The sequence below is a fragment of the Tachyglossus aculeatus genome, chromosome 14 (assembly GCF_015852505.1).
Source record: "Tachyglossus aculeatus isolate mTacAcu1 chromosome 14, mTacAcu1.pri, whole genome shotgun sequence".
Lineage (NCBI taxonomy): Eukaryota > Metazoa > Chordata > Mammalia > Monotremata > Tachyglossidae > Tachyglossus > Tachyglossus aculeatus.
This window is the reverse complement of record NC_052079.1, coordinates 11215446-11230309: the sequence shown is the minus strand read 5'-3', so window position 1 is coordinate 11230309 and position 14864 is coordinate 11215446. Positions and strand designations below refer to the sequence as shown.

The 14864-nt window shown below is 42.9% G+C and overlaps 1 protein-coding gene across 4 annotated transcripts in view; it reads left to right on the top strand.

Moving 5' to 3' along the window:
- PRKD1 (protein kinase D1) overlaps positions 1-14864 on the top strand; it is a 168215-nt gene that overhangs the window by 129462 nt on the left and 23889 nt on the right. For all 4 annotated transcript variants that reach the window (XM_038756614.1, XM_038756615.1, XM_038756613.1 and 1 more), the window contains 6 exons: positions 2278-2488; positions 3242-3319; positions 7913-8117; positions 10466-10589; positions 12147-12224; positions 14079-14358. In XM_038756614.1, coding sequence (XP_038612542.1) covers positions 2278-2488; positions 3242-3319; positions 7913-8117; positions 10466-10589; positions 12147-12224; positions 14079-14358 — 976 coding nt within the window. The remainder of the gene's footprint in view (positions 1-2277; positions 2489-3241; positions 3320-7912; positions 8118-10465; positions 10590-12146; positions 12225-14078; positions 14359-14864) is intronic.

Sequence of the window (14864 nt, the reverse complement as noted above, 5' to 3'; positions counted from 1 at the left end):
GGCTAGCTTCCAGGAAAAAAAGAGGCCTTAGATCTCTTTAAAAAAACCCCAAAAACAAGAATCATGTGTCCTAAAAGTGCCCAAGGAGACAATTTGAATGCTGGCAGCTGTTTCAGTTTGAACGAGGGCAGTTTCACCTTCTTCCTTGCAGCCCTAGATTTTCCCCTTTTGGCCAGGCCTAGGAAAGAGATGGGACTTGTTTTCTCTACTCCACTCACAGAATAGTCTGTAGGTAATAGAGCTGTGGATACCGATGGGAGAATTGAGCCCCTTGGTCTTTCCCTTGATTTTGCTTGTATTAATCGACTCAGCACATAACCCTTCCAACATTAATGCGTTATACACCAACTGAGACGTTTTAATTGCCGCAAGAGTTTGGGTCTGCCATAGGAGAGGATGTGTTACAGGAGTGTTGGGGTTTAATGACCCTCATTGTAGGCGTATCTTGACACAATATTAACTGGACCCATAGTGAAAAAAAGCAAATTACACTCTTCTTTCTCCAGACCATTTCAGTCTTTTCTTTGCTATTCCTAATTCAAAAGCAGCCATTTCACAGTCAGATGTAGTTCTCTAATGCAGGGGTTTGGGCTAAGCTAAACCAAAGAATGCTGAGGGTGTTGTCCTTAATAAATACTTCGTACTTGCTAAGCATTTATTAGGCACCAAGCACTGTGATAAGTGCTGGGAAAGATTCAAGTTAATCAATCAATCGTATTGAGCGCTTACTGTGTGCAGAGCACTGTACTAAGCACTTGGGAAGTACAAGTTGGCAACATATAGAGACAGTTCCTACCCAACAGTGGGCTCACAGTCTAAAAGGGGGAGACAGAGAACAAAACCAAACATACTAACAAAATAAAATAAATAGAATAGATATGTACAAGTAAAATAAATAAATAGAGTAATAAGTAAAATAAATAGAGTAATAAATAAATGGAGTAATAATAAATAAATAGAGTAATCAGGTCGGGCACAGTCCCTATCTCACATGGAGGACACAGTCTAAGTAGGAGGGAGAACAGGTTAGAAATCCCCTTCTAGCAGGTGAGGAAACTGAGGCACAGGGAAGTGAAGTGACTTGCCCAAGGTCACCCAGCTGGTAAGTGATAGAGATAGAAATAGAACCCAGGTCCCCCGACTCTTAGGCCCACTCTTGTTCTGCTAGGTTATGCTTTGTTAAAGTGACCAGCTGGAATCTAGCAAAATCAATAGGGTTCTGATTAGAAATGAGCCCATCCATGTTTGAATTGTAATAATCATGGATCAGGTTGATTTTCTGAAGGTGGTGTTTAGATGTTCCGAGCAACTTTCATATTCTATTGCCCTTCCACCTTCTTAGCTCAGTTTCCTTCCTAAATCTTCCAGACTTCAGCCCTCCCTACATTCAAAGCCCTCTAAAAATTCCTCTTCCAGAAAGCCTTCTCAGATGAAGCATCAGCTCTCCGAACCATAACAATCTCTAAGCCACCTTTTGGACTTTTGCATTCATTTGATCAATCAGTGGTATTTATTGAGTGCTTACTATGTGCAGAGCACTGTACTGAGCATTTGGGAGAGTACAGTAGAATTAGCAGATGTGTTCCCTGCCCGTAACGAGCTTATAGTATATTTAATTATGCCTAGCCTCTACGCTTATGTGTATATATGCATATTTGATTAAACATTCAATTTTATTTATCATGAAATGGCTGCTTGTGAATTTTTATGTCTATCTCTTCCCCATTAGGGTAGAATTCTTTGTGGGTAGGGCATATATCTTGTGCTTCCGTTGTCCTCCCAAAGAAAGGTTCGATACAGGACACTGCAATCAATAGTAGTGCAGTAATTACCATTACTATGACTAGTAATAGTTAGCTTAACCTGTGGTAAAACTGGGTTTTTAGCCACATCTCATAAATATCCCTACAAAAGCATCTGGTAGGCATACATTCCGACTTCTCCACTCCCTCCACCCCTGACTCCTTGCCATCTGATATTAATGGAACAAATAAGTTTGGTGAAAGAAGGAGGCCTGTATAGGTAGTGCCCCTGCAGACAATAGTGTCACTGACTCCTTCTGAAAGTATTCACCTGCTTCCAGTTTGTTTACTGATGGATGATAGTAATGTTGTTAATACAGTTGGAGACCTTTATTTTATTTATTTTAAGTGTCCTAGATGCATTGCGGGTACTATTGTCTGGCCCACCTGATTGTATGGCCCACTTACCTCTTCCAGTGATTCTTTTATATATATTCTGTAATTCTGACCTGACATATTCTTTGTTTATCCGTAGCAAAAATCACCATCTGAATCGTTTATTGGGAGAGAGAAGAGATCCAATTCTCAGTCATATATCGGACGACCAATTCAGCTTGACAAAATTTTACTCTCCAAGGTTAAAGTTCCTCACACTTTTGTCATCCATTCCTACACACGACCCACCGTGTGCCAGTACTGCAAGAAGCTTCTCAAGGGACTTTTTAGACAGGGCTTGCAGTGTAAAGGTGAGTGCTATTGCCATGGAATCACTTCTAGTCAGAAACCGGGAAACTGAGCTCAGGTCTTGGTTGGGCCAATTGCCTAGCAAATGAAATTGCTCATTGTTCATAGGAGAACTCTCTGTTGTCTTATAACACAAGGGGTTGTGTTCTTGCGGAACCTCCACATTAGAAAATACTGATTCTATCACCCACGCTATGTTCGACACGATAAGCATGTGTACAACCGTTTCTTCTGACATTGCACTGCATTCTATTCAGGTAGAGGAGGCTGTCCAGAAAAGTCCGTAGCAGTGTTGCAAAACATGTAATGAAAACACGTATTTTGGAGGAACTAAGAATAAAGAATAATTGTGGTATTTAAGTGCTTTGTGTGTACCAAGCACTGTACTAAGTGCTCAGCTAGATAGAAGATAATCAGGTTGGACACAATCCCTGTTCTACATGCTGCCCACAGTCTAAGTGAGAGTTTAAGGCGGTGCTCAGCAGACAGTGCTCGGCAAATACCACTGATTAATTGAAGTAGGAGGGGGAATAGGTATTGAATTCCCTTTTTACAGATGAGGAAACTGAGGCCCAAAGAAGTTGTGACTTGACTACGGCCACGAGAGCAGGCATCTGTGGCAGAGCTGGAATTAGAATCCAGGTTCTCTGACTCTCTGGCCCATGCTCTTTCCTTTAGGGTATACACACTGACCCTCATCTGGGAATTCTTCTCTGTGTGATTCCCTGGCTTATCATCACTATTGTTTGGGTTAGATTGCAGGTTTAATTGCCATAAGCGCTGTGCACCCAAAGTGCCGAATAACTGCCTTGGGGAAGTCGCCATTAATGGAGGTAAGTTGGAATTTTTCATTCTACTATACATTTAAGGTTCAGTGCAGTATCCTTTATTCTTTACTGACTGTTTGTCTCCATTTCTGCTTTTCTTCCATTTCTAACTTTTAGGTATTGAGCAGGGAAAGTTTTTTTAATACCCATGACTATCAAAAAGTTTTGCCTGTCAAACATTGCTCAAAAGAGTCACCCTTTCCAACTCTGAGAATAGCCCACAAACCCAGAGCCCTTTCTTAAAGTTCCAGCGATGAGTGGCACTAAGAAGTGTAGGTGAATACCTAGTCCACCATTTTAGGAACTATCTCATAGGTTTGTCAACCTTCTTGCCCTGGTATGATTAATATTGTGGATTGTAGCAGCGATAATCTGATTTACAAAGTTGTCCATCTGAAGGCTGACCATACATCCTCCTTTTCCCAGGACAGCCCCTTATTTTCTGTATCCTGTCCAGGGAAATTGTGAGAAAAATTTCATATGTACCAAAATTGGGACCATGTTGGATAAACCAACTTTGCTCTGACCCCCAGCAGCCTTAAATGCTTAGATAATAATAATAATAATAATAATAATAATAATAATAATAATGGCATTTATTAAGCGCTTACTATGTGCAAAGCACTGTTCTAAGCGTTGGGGGAGATACAAGGTGATCGGGTTGTCCCACATGGGGCTCACAGTTTTAATCCCCATTTTGTAGATGAGGTAACTGAGGCCCAGAGAAATGAAGTGACTTGCCCAAAGTCACCCAGCTGACAGTTGGCATAGCCGGGATTTGAACCCATGACCTCTGACTCCAAAGCCCAGGCTATTTCCACTGAGCCATGCTGCTTCTCCTATAACCATGCCTACATTAGAGCATACTCAATTGAGAAGCAGTGTGGCTTAATGGATAGAGCATGGGCCTGGGAATCAGAAAAACCTGGGTTTTGATCCCGACTCTGTCATATATCTGCCGTGTAACCTTGGGTAGGTCACTTTAACTTCACTGTGCCTCAGTTCTCTTGTCTGTAAAATGGGGATTAATGCTGTGGGCCCCATGTGGGACCTTGCCCAAACTGATTAGCTTGTTTCTACTCCAGTGCTCAGTACAGTGCCTGGTGCATAGTAAGCACTTGACAAATAACATTAAAAAAAAAAAAAGAATGTTGATTCTCTGTGTAGGTCCCATAGCATTCTGGGACTTGTAGAACTGCTCTCCCAGGAAGCTGGAAAATCAACATTTTTTCCCTCTTTCTCCATGCTCACTATCTCTGAGAAGATAAGGGAAGGTATCTAAGCTATAAGCCTGATGTCCCAGTTTTTGGCCCTCACAAACAATAATCATCAGCCTATTTGCCAGTCTCCCATTCTACCTGACAATTTTTCTCAGATAGACATAGTTTGGGTGCCTTTTCTCAGTGAGTTGCAGAGTGAGAAGCAGGTAGCTACCATTTCAGGCACCAAATAATCACCTAGATTTCGTCTTCTCTTGAGAAGCAGTAGTCCTCGGTGAGCACACAGTCACAATTAAAACATAATGTAAGCTCATCGTGGGCAGGAAGCATGTCTACAACCTTAGTTAGATTGTTGTATTATACTCTCCCAAGCACCTAGTACAGTGCTCTGTACACCATAAGCGCTCAATAAATATGATTGATGGATTGCATAGGGCCTGTGTACCCCAAAATAGGTTTTCAGGAACCTGCAGCTCTGCCTATTGGGAAATGAATGGTATGTACAGTGCAAGAAAAATTTGAGCTCATTGCAGCTGAAAAGTGAATGAGTGAGGTTTTATTGCAGTCGGGACACTAACATTTTTTTTTCCAAGGATTGCTGGCAGTGGATGGCTCTAAAAATGTTTAGCACCAGAAAACAGGAATATATTCTGCCCTAGACAAAACAAATTTCTAGATCAGAAAGATGTCTCTTGACCTTACACTGATTGGACTCCATCTCCAAGTTCTTACGGACAGCACAATTGCTCCTGAAACAATGGTTTAAACTGCAAAAATGACTTAGAGTTTTTCAGTATTAGTCATGGGAACATCCTGGAGACATTTATGATTATCTTTGCTTTGGAGCCCACATCCCTGAAAGACATGTGCACCTGGGAGTCGAGAGGAGAGATTTCCAGAAAAACATAACTGCACTGCCTTTTGGCACTGAGTTTGGAATATCCACTGCCAGAACTCAAAGTTGGCAACCTTCCTGCTTCCTTCAGCATGTGGTTTTGATTTTGTGTCAAGCACAGGGACTGTCAGGGTAGACTTGTCAGCTCCAACTGCGGGAGAACAGGGTGATTTTCGATAAGCTGTTGATTGCTCTGAAGATGCTATTGCCCAGCAACCGGAAAATCTTGGTAAACTGTGAATCTGCAGTGTTTAGTAACTTGGCAGGCCAAGATCCCCAGTCATTCTTCTCTTTTTAAAATGAATATTCTCCATTAATAATTGTGTATTGTCTTAACATCAGCTGGAGAGAAATGCAGGACTGCCACCTCACATTCATGCTTGTCTTTGTATACTAGACATGAAGGGTCTGCCTTTTGCTGCCTTCCTCAGGTGGGCACAACCTGTTGTGATCATGGGCTCAAGGAGCTGTGGGGACTGAGGGAGGGATGGGGTGGAGTCCCTGGGGTTTGAAACCCAATGTTGTCATGCCATATAGAATGGAGATACCATGAGAAGGCATCATTCTTCACCCTGGTTGGGAGATGATGTGCTACTGCTCCTTCTCTCCCCTTTTGGCTCCTCTTCCTCTTTTCCTGCTTGGTTCTAGCGTTCTCTTCCTCTCTCTTCTCTGGGCCTTTCTGTTCACTGTACCTGCATGAAAGGAGCAGGTTGTGTCTGGGAATGTCCCTTGTTTCACGGCTTTGTATAAACATTTATAATAATAATGATAATAATTGTGATATTTGTCATGCACTTAGTGCCAAACACCATACTGAACCTTGGGGTCAAGATAATCAGGTTGGACATAGGGGCTCATAGCTTAAGAGGGAGGGAGAGCAGGTATTGAATCCCTATTTTATAGATGAGGTAACTGAGGCACAGAGAAGTTAAGTGACATGCCCAAGGTCATGCAGCAGGCAATTGACAGAGATGGGATTAGAACCCAGGTTCTCTGCCTTGTAAACCTGGGCTGTCCTCACTTAAGCCATGCTGCTTCTCCATGAGTACCATGTGTGTTTAGCCATGATTGTACATTTTTTTATGGTACTTGTTAAGCCCTTATTTTGTGCCAGGCACTGTTCTAAGCTATGGGGTAGATACAAGGTAATCAGATCCCACTTGCAGCGCATAGCCTTAACCCCATTTCACAGATGAGGTGACTGAGGCACAGAGAAATGAAGTGACTTGCCCAAGGTCACACAGCAGACAGGTGGTTGAGACAGAATTAGAACCCAGGTCCTCCTGGCTCCCAGGCCCATACTCTAGCCTTTAGGCCACACTTCAGTGAATCTCTGTGTGTCTACCTGTTTCCCTGTATGTCTGCTCATCTGTGAGTTTGTGTGTATTTGTGTCTGTGTGAACGTATTGTTTTCCCTGATGTTTTACGTACCTGGTTAAATGTCACTGAGGTTGCTTTTCTTGTTTGTATTTAGTTATGTATTTTGTGTAACTGTGTATAGCTCTGTCTCAGTTTTGGGGTTCCCCTTTGTGTTTTGTGTCTACGTGTGTGTAGCGATGTTTGTGTATATATTGTTTGCGTGGATTGGAGTATGGGAAAGTTACCCCTGCCCCACAGTCACCTTCCATCCCAGAGACCTTAGCTGGGCTCCAGGGGCATCTTAATTCTATGTTGTGGGATATAGTTCACAGGGAATTCATTCAATTGTATTTATTGAGCGCTTACTGTGTGCAGAGCACTGTACTAAGCACTTGGAAAGTACAAGTTGGCAACATATAGAGATGGTCCCTACCCAACAGTGGGCTCACAGTCTAGGGAATGTGGGGCTGTGGTCCCTCAAAGGGCCCAGACCCCCAGTCTTGCAGCGATGAGGCTTTGTTCTGCTTCTCCTGGCAGCACGGGATGGGGAACTCCTAAGATTTAATATGAAAACCACCTTTCAACTTTTCAGAAAAGTCCCCAATACCATTCCATTATGAGTGGAAAGAGGGCCAAGAGGAGGTGAGAAAAGGGGAAGGTTGTTCTTCTGCTTCCCCCCTTCCCCCAACTTGCCCCCATCTGCCTTCTGGGGGCTACGTCTTTTATGGATAAAGGGTGGGGAGTCCCTCCCCCCCACATCCCCCGGGGTCCATCCCACACCATTAGCAATGGGTCTGACACCGTTTGAAATACATGAGTCATTTTTACTCTTTTACCCTTGGGTTTCAGGAAAACAGCAAATACTGCTAGCAATGTACAATCTTTAACTATGTCTGTTGAAACTTCTGCACTCAATATAGTCGAAGATAATGCTAGTGGTCCTTTCGCACACTGATTAGGGGTGATCGATGGAAGCAGGCAAGGAATAGCCAGAGGAAAAGCGCTGAATTATTTTATATTTCTCCTGGGCCCACCACCAAATGGTTGCTTTGCATAAGGTTCATATCAAGTTCTGGGTTGGGATTGGAAGTGCTTCTTTTCATGGGCGACAATAACATTTTCCAGATTTGCTCAGCCCGGGAGCAGAGTCAGATGTTGTCATGGAAGAAGGAAGTGATGACAATGACAGTGAGAGAAACAGTGGTTTCATGGATGACATGGAAGAGTCACTGACCCAGGATGCTGAGATGACAATGGCAGCATGCCAGAGTGACAGTGGGGAAATGCAGGACACAGACCAGGACCATGATGACTCAAACAGGATGATTAGGTGAGTATAGGGGCCACCCACCTCTAGGCTAATCGGCTCACCAGGATACGAAGAAAATACGACAGGACTGGAGCAAAGTGGGCCGACGTGGACAGCTTTGGCTGCATCTGGATCAAATGGCTCCTTGCTTAAGTGAACAATAAATACGATTGATTTATTGCTCAGAAGAGCTAGAGAAGAGCTCTGCATGAATGTAGTTATAGTAGTAGTCATAGCAGAAGTATTTTTGAGCTCCCTTTGGGGGCATTGTAGTGGGACATTAAGCTCTTGGAAAGTACAAAATAAAGAAATGATATGTTTCCTGCCAACAAGGAGCTTACATTCTAAGGGAGGAGACAGACATTAAAGTATTTACAAGCTTCACTCTTCCAAAACACTCAGTCCCTACCCTCACCCAAATTTTCCCTTAAGAACAATTAAGTCAATCAGGCCTGCTCCCCATATATACCCCAGGACAGAGGAGTTCCTAGTTAAATAAAGGCTAATACCATCTGCTTCTTTTGCAGGATCTCCAGTAATAATAAGAGTCACAGCAATAATGAGAAATTGTAGCATTTGCTAGTGATTATTGTGTTCCAAGCACTGTACTAAGCACTGGAGTAGGTACAGTACAGTCATATCAGACACAGTCTCTGATTGTTCCACAAGGGGCTCACAATCTGAGGAGGGAGTTCAGGTATTAAATCCCCATTTTGCAGATGAAGGAACTGAGGCACAGAGAAGTTCAGGTCACATAGCTGGTAAATTGCAGAGATGGGATTAGAACCCAGGTCTTTTCACTCCCAGGACTGTGCTCTTTCCACTGGGCCATGCTACTTATCCAGTTGACAAATAGAGTACTCTGCCTTCAGCAGTATTCATGCTGTTGTTTAAAGTAGTTAATCTATGGCATTTATGAACAGCCTTTAAAAGTTAATTCATTCATTTAATCATATTTATTGAGCACTTACTGTGTACAGAGCACTGTACTAAGTACTTGGCAGAGCACAATGTAAAAATAAACGGACACATTGCCTTCCCACAGTGAGTTTACAATCTAGAGGATGAGCTAATTCACCTGCTACAGTAGTGAACTCTGGGTAGACTGTGAGCCCACTGTTGGGTAGGGACTGTCTCTATATGTTGCCAACTTGTACTTCCCAAGCGCTTAGTACAGTGCTCTGCACACAGTAAGCGCTCAATAAATATGATTGAATGAATGAATGGGTATGGAAGAGCAGAGGAGTGGAGTTGAGAGGTTCAGCTTAAAGCAAGTCTCTCATAGCTTTCTCAATCAATGATACTCGTGGTGCACTTACTCTGTGCAGAGCACTGTGCTAAGCACTTGGAAGAGTACACTAGAGTAAGGAAACACAATCCCTGCCCTCAAGTAGCTAGCAATCTTTTTGTTGCCATTTGCTATCCACCAAGGTGATATAATTATTTTTGATGCTCACAATAGCAGTTATTCAGCTCCTGGACATTTTGTATAATTTCTTATTTACAGAATGACAAGGATTTTATTTATTCAGTTTTCCTGTAGCCTCAGTCAATCAGTGGTATTTACTGAGTGCTTACTATGTGCAGAACACTCAAAATATAATACATGATCAGAGTGCCCACTTTATAACTGAGTGAGCAAATCAAAAGGAGATCCCTGAAACACAGTGTTAGAGTCAAGAAGCACATTTGTCGTCTTCACCTATTTCACTGTAAGAGTTTGAAGAGAGCATTAGCGTAGTCACATTTGTTAGGCACTGAGCACCCCCATGATGCAATCTAAGCAAGATGATAGACAGACCTAGTTAATGAATCTGAGTTCTGGAAACTTTACCATTCATATTTACCCAGACACAATCAATCAATAATTGGTATTTTTTGAGCACTTACGGTGTGCGGAGCACTATACTAAGTGCTTGGAAAGTACAGTGGAGCTGCTAGGCACAATACCTGCCCTCCGGGAGTGTACAATCCATTGGATGTCTACTGATTTTATTTATCTAATGAGTTTATTTGTGTGGTTCTTACTCATATCTATACATGGGTAACCCTTCAGCAAAGACCCATATTTCATTCCAAAATGCAGCTTTTCATCTGCTTATTTCCAGAACCAATAGAGACTCTGGAACTGAGTCTACAAGGAAGACTTTAGAATAGATTTGGGAATGGAATTAATGCACGGCCACTTGAGCTGGAGACCAACCAAGTACTTCCTTTGGTTTTGAATCCACCTACAAAAACATTAGTGTTATGAAGAAGTTAGTAATGGTAGTAATAGAATATATTAATCACCATGTATGTGCAAGGCATTGAAATAAGTGCTAGGAAAAATGGTGATTCTTCTTAAGCTGTTTTGATTTTCCTTCAAGCCCTTCAACAAGCAACAATATTCCCCTGATGAGAGTGGTCCAGTCCGTCAAACACACCAAGAGGAAAAGCAGCACCGTGATGAAAGAGGGCTGGATGGTTCACTACACAAGCAAAGACACGCTGGTAAGAATCCCAGAGAGCAGATTGTGTATCTTATGTCCACTGGGGAGAAATGCTAATGGGAAATGGTGAGCTTCCAGAAAGCATGGTTCTCCCAAATAGTTGCAAGAGGACTTAGTTTGGACACACAGCTAATCTGAAGCAGTCCGATTGAGTGGAGCAAACAACTGAGGGAAAAATACCGTCACTGGCCTCTATCTCTCAGAGTTTCTGCAAAACAGCTCTAACTGCACCTGTAGATTTTGCACATCATTTTCTTTTAAATAAAATGGGAGGGAGGGGAATGGCAAGGGAAGAGACAAGGTGATGTTATATTTGGTCACCCACCAGTTTCTATTCTCACTGCTTGTATGGTGACAGAATCAGCAGAAAAAAGCTCTCTGGCTTCACACTAGCAACCATAATGTGTTTCTGTCCTTGCATATTCAATATCTGGGTCGGGGGGTAAAAAGTGCAGTGCTGAATTCTGCAGGCTATTTCATTGGTTGCTTCCTGTTCCATCCAGAGAGAGCCAAAGAAACTGTCTCATTTCAAGCTGGAGTTGAATCTGGCACTGTCCTTCTCTCATGATCTTAGCCAGTCCTGGTGTGAACCAGACTCTTTCTCATCTAGGTTCTTGCTGCGTCCCCCTATGCCAGCTTGGCTCCAAGCTCCCAATCATTCCCATGACATGATGCAGAGGTTGGGATCTATCCAGGATGCCATCTGATCAAATGGCAGACTTGATCGATTTAAGATGCCACCCTTCACTAATATTCTCCCATCAGGAGTGGTTATAACCTATTCAGAAAGGCAGAGGACAGAGCAGTGGGAGTAGAATAGAAAGACAAATGTGATTGCAGAAAGGCCAAGGAGAAGGGAACAAGGAGGCATGATGAGAGAAAAGAAAGGAGGATGAGGCTGGGGAGGCTAAAAAGATAGAGAATTCAATTAGCCAAGCTATCTGGGTCACCCAGTTTCTAGCCAGTTACCAGTTGACTGTTGTTGTTTTTTTCAGTTCAGGCAAGTTGCTGGATTGTTAGAAGCCTTGTTCAAATTGAAATCTGGAACCAATAGGAGATCAGAGAGGCCCTGCTACATAGCCCAATTGTTTGTACTTAATACTTGATTTCAGAGTCCAGTCTATCATTTCTCGCCTTCAATCAGTGGTATTTTAGCACTTTGTAGAGAGCATTGTGCTAAGTGCTTGGGAGAGTACAATACAGTTGGTTACAATGGGCTGTGGTCTGGCTTTGTCATTGGATATGACTGACTGCTCATCTCAGAATCGGAGTTATCAATGAAGCAGATTTTCAGTGAGCACTGGTGTTGAGGCTGAGGAGGGAATGGTGATGCTATTGCTTGATGATAGGCATTGGAAAAGTGAAGTTATGAAACAACAGGTATCAGCGAACAGTTGAGTGACCATACTTGGAATAGACGAACACTTCTGTCTTTGTATTGCTCACACAGTCACTGTTGTTCTCCTAAAAGTTAATGGAAAAATCTTCTTTAAAGGAATTTGTATTGATTTTTTGCTCATTGTCTGCTCTCTGAGGAGTTTATCTTTTCTCATTCCAGAGGAAACGGCACTACTGGAGGCTAGACAGCAAATGCATCACACTCTTTCAGAATGATACTGGAAACAAATACTACAAGGTAAGAATGCTGCAGTCCTAGGTGCCCATGAATGCTGGACAGTTGGGATTCGCGTGTACTTCCCAAGTGCTTAGTACAGTGCTCTGCACACAGTAAGTGCTCAATAAATATGATTGAGTGAATGAATGAAATAATAATAATAATGATAATAATAACAATAATAATAACAATCTGTTAAGGGCTTACTAGGTGCCAAGCACTATACTAAGTGGTGAAATGGACACAAGATAGACACAGTCCCTGTCCCATGTGCTGCTTGCAGCCTAAAATGGAGAAAGAACAGGTATTTAATCCCCATTTTACATTTGGGGAACAGAGGCACAAACAAGTTAGTAACTTGCCCAGGGCCACAAAGCAGGCAAGTAAGCGGTGGAGCCGGAATTAGAACCCAGGTCTCCTGACTCCAGTTCTGGACACTAGACCATGGTATTGGCTTGGGATGCTTAAATCCTAGATATTGGTACCAGGTTTTCATTCCCTCATGATTCCAGATGGGTCAGCATGATCCCCACAAAACCACCTGGTTCATACTTTCAGGAAGGCCCAGGAGAATCCGGTTCAGAGTGAGAGACTCAGCTTGAGATCTCACGGGTCTTTTGAAGGTTCTATCAGGTTAGGGAAGTTTCTGATCCACAAAATCAGATGAAACTGAATACCCAGTACCCTGAGGAAACTGGTTGATTGAAGCTCTTGCTCCTGTCCAACCCTGATGAATCGTTTCCCTGGGGTATGGAGTTCTGCCGGATTTCTGGTAAGATAATTTGCCTTATGGCAGATCATGCTAGAAGAGGAGATCACTCAGCTAGCGAGGGCTAAGCCTCCAGAGGGAATAAAGGTGTGTCCTGATGGGTTTACTGTTCTCTGTAAGGACTGGAGGAAAAAGCTGTTTTCCTTTAAGATATTGAATAAGCAGAGGGATTTTTTAACTACTTCCAGGCCTGCTATTATAGTGCTCTTATTCCAGTGGTCATTATCCTACCCTGGCCAGTGCCCAGCACAATAGAAAGCAAACTAGTTCCAGTTCTGCCTCAAATCCTTTTGGGACATTTGTATAAAGTCAGAATTATGTAATCCGGATTTTCGGGCTGCAGAGAGGTTGTTTTGTACAGTTCCTGAAGTCTTCTCGCTAGTAAGATTAACCGATTAGATTCTTGTCATTTCTGCTGCCCCACTGGTCATTTGCCTAGGGAAGGGGGTCAGTCCTTCTCTTTTGCTAATAGTCATTATAGCAATGCTAAAAATCAATCAGTAGTTTTTATTGAGAGCTTACTCTGTGCAGAGCACTGTACTAAGTGCTCAGATTAGGGCAGTAAAGTTATAGACATAGTATCTGCCCTCAAGGAGTTGACAATTTTGCAAGGAGACAGACATTAAAATAAATTACAGTTAGGGGAAGCAATCAGTGTAAACGTATGTACATAGGTGTTATGGGGAGAGGAGGTGGGGTGAATACCTAAGTTCACAGTGGGAATAATAATAGTAATGATGGCATTTGTTAAGCGCTTAATTCAAGGGCATAGGCGATGCAGTAGGAAGGGGAATTGAGTGGGGCATTACGAGATTAGTCAGGGAAGGCTTCCTGGAGGAAAAGCTCTAAAATGACTGCATTTCCAGAGTTACTCTATGTCAGGGATACATTCCCACGTGTATTTTTCCAGTACGGGAAGGAAAAATCTAGAGAATGGGAATTTTAAATCTTCCCTATGAAAGAGGGCTTTGTGGGACCCATCTACGTGATTGCAGCTGCACTGAAAATGTAAGTTACTCTATAAGTTTGCCAAGGATAGTGAGGAGAGGAAGGTTATTCTGCCTGTGGTTGATCACCCTCATGGTGCCAACCTTTTTTTTCCATAGGAAATTCCCTTATCAGAGATTTTGTCACTGGAGCCTGCTAAAACATCATCTGTGATTCCTGATGGGGCTAGTTCCCATTGTTTTGAAATCACCACAGCACATGTCATCTACTATGTGGGAGAAAAGCTGCTCAGCTCCTCAAGCGCCTCACCCAATCCCAGCATTCCCAGCAGTGGGGCAGGCCCAGATGTAGCCAGACTGTGGGAGATGGCCATCCAGCACGCTCTCATGCCTGTCATTCCAAAGAGGCCGTCGGCGGGATCAGGGCCCAGTTTGCATAGTAAGTCTGCCTCTTCCCCTCCTCAACCCCTCCTCCCTTACACTGGAACACATGTGCATATGGACTTAGCTTTTAGGCTAGGACATTTGACTAGGAACCGTGTAAGGAAACTTGAACCCTTTTCTGACTTCCATGCCAGTTCTACATCAGGATCAAGACAAGGACCATACTACTCTCCGGGGTCATACTTTTGGTTTAGGATACGTGTCTGGGAATGTGACTCCTATACTGGCAGTAAATTACTGTTTATACTTTCCCACTGATGAAGAAAATGAGGGACAAGTGATCTTGGACAAGTTGTCACAGGTCTTGGGCCTCAATTTTCCCATATGTAGGATGGTCAAAATTTAGATATGAGGATTCCAATTTAACAGTTCGAACAATCTTTGAGTTGTTAAATGGAAAGCACATGTTCTATGTTATCATCACCTTGTTTGGTTTTTCACCAGTGGCAGTGAATCTGTATGAACCCACTGGGGATGCTGCCTATACCACCACAGAACCAC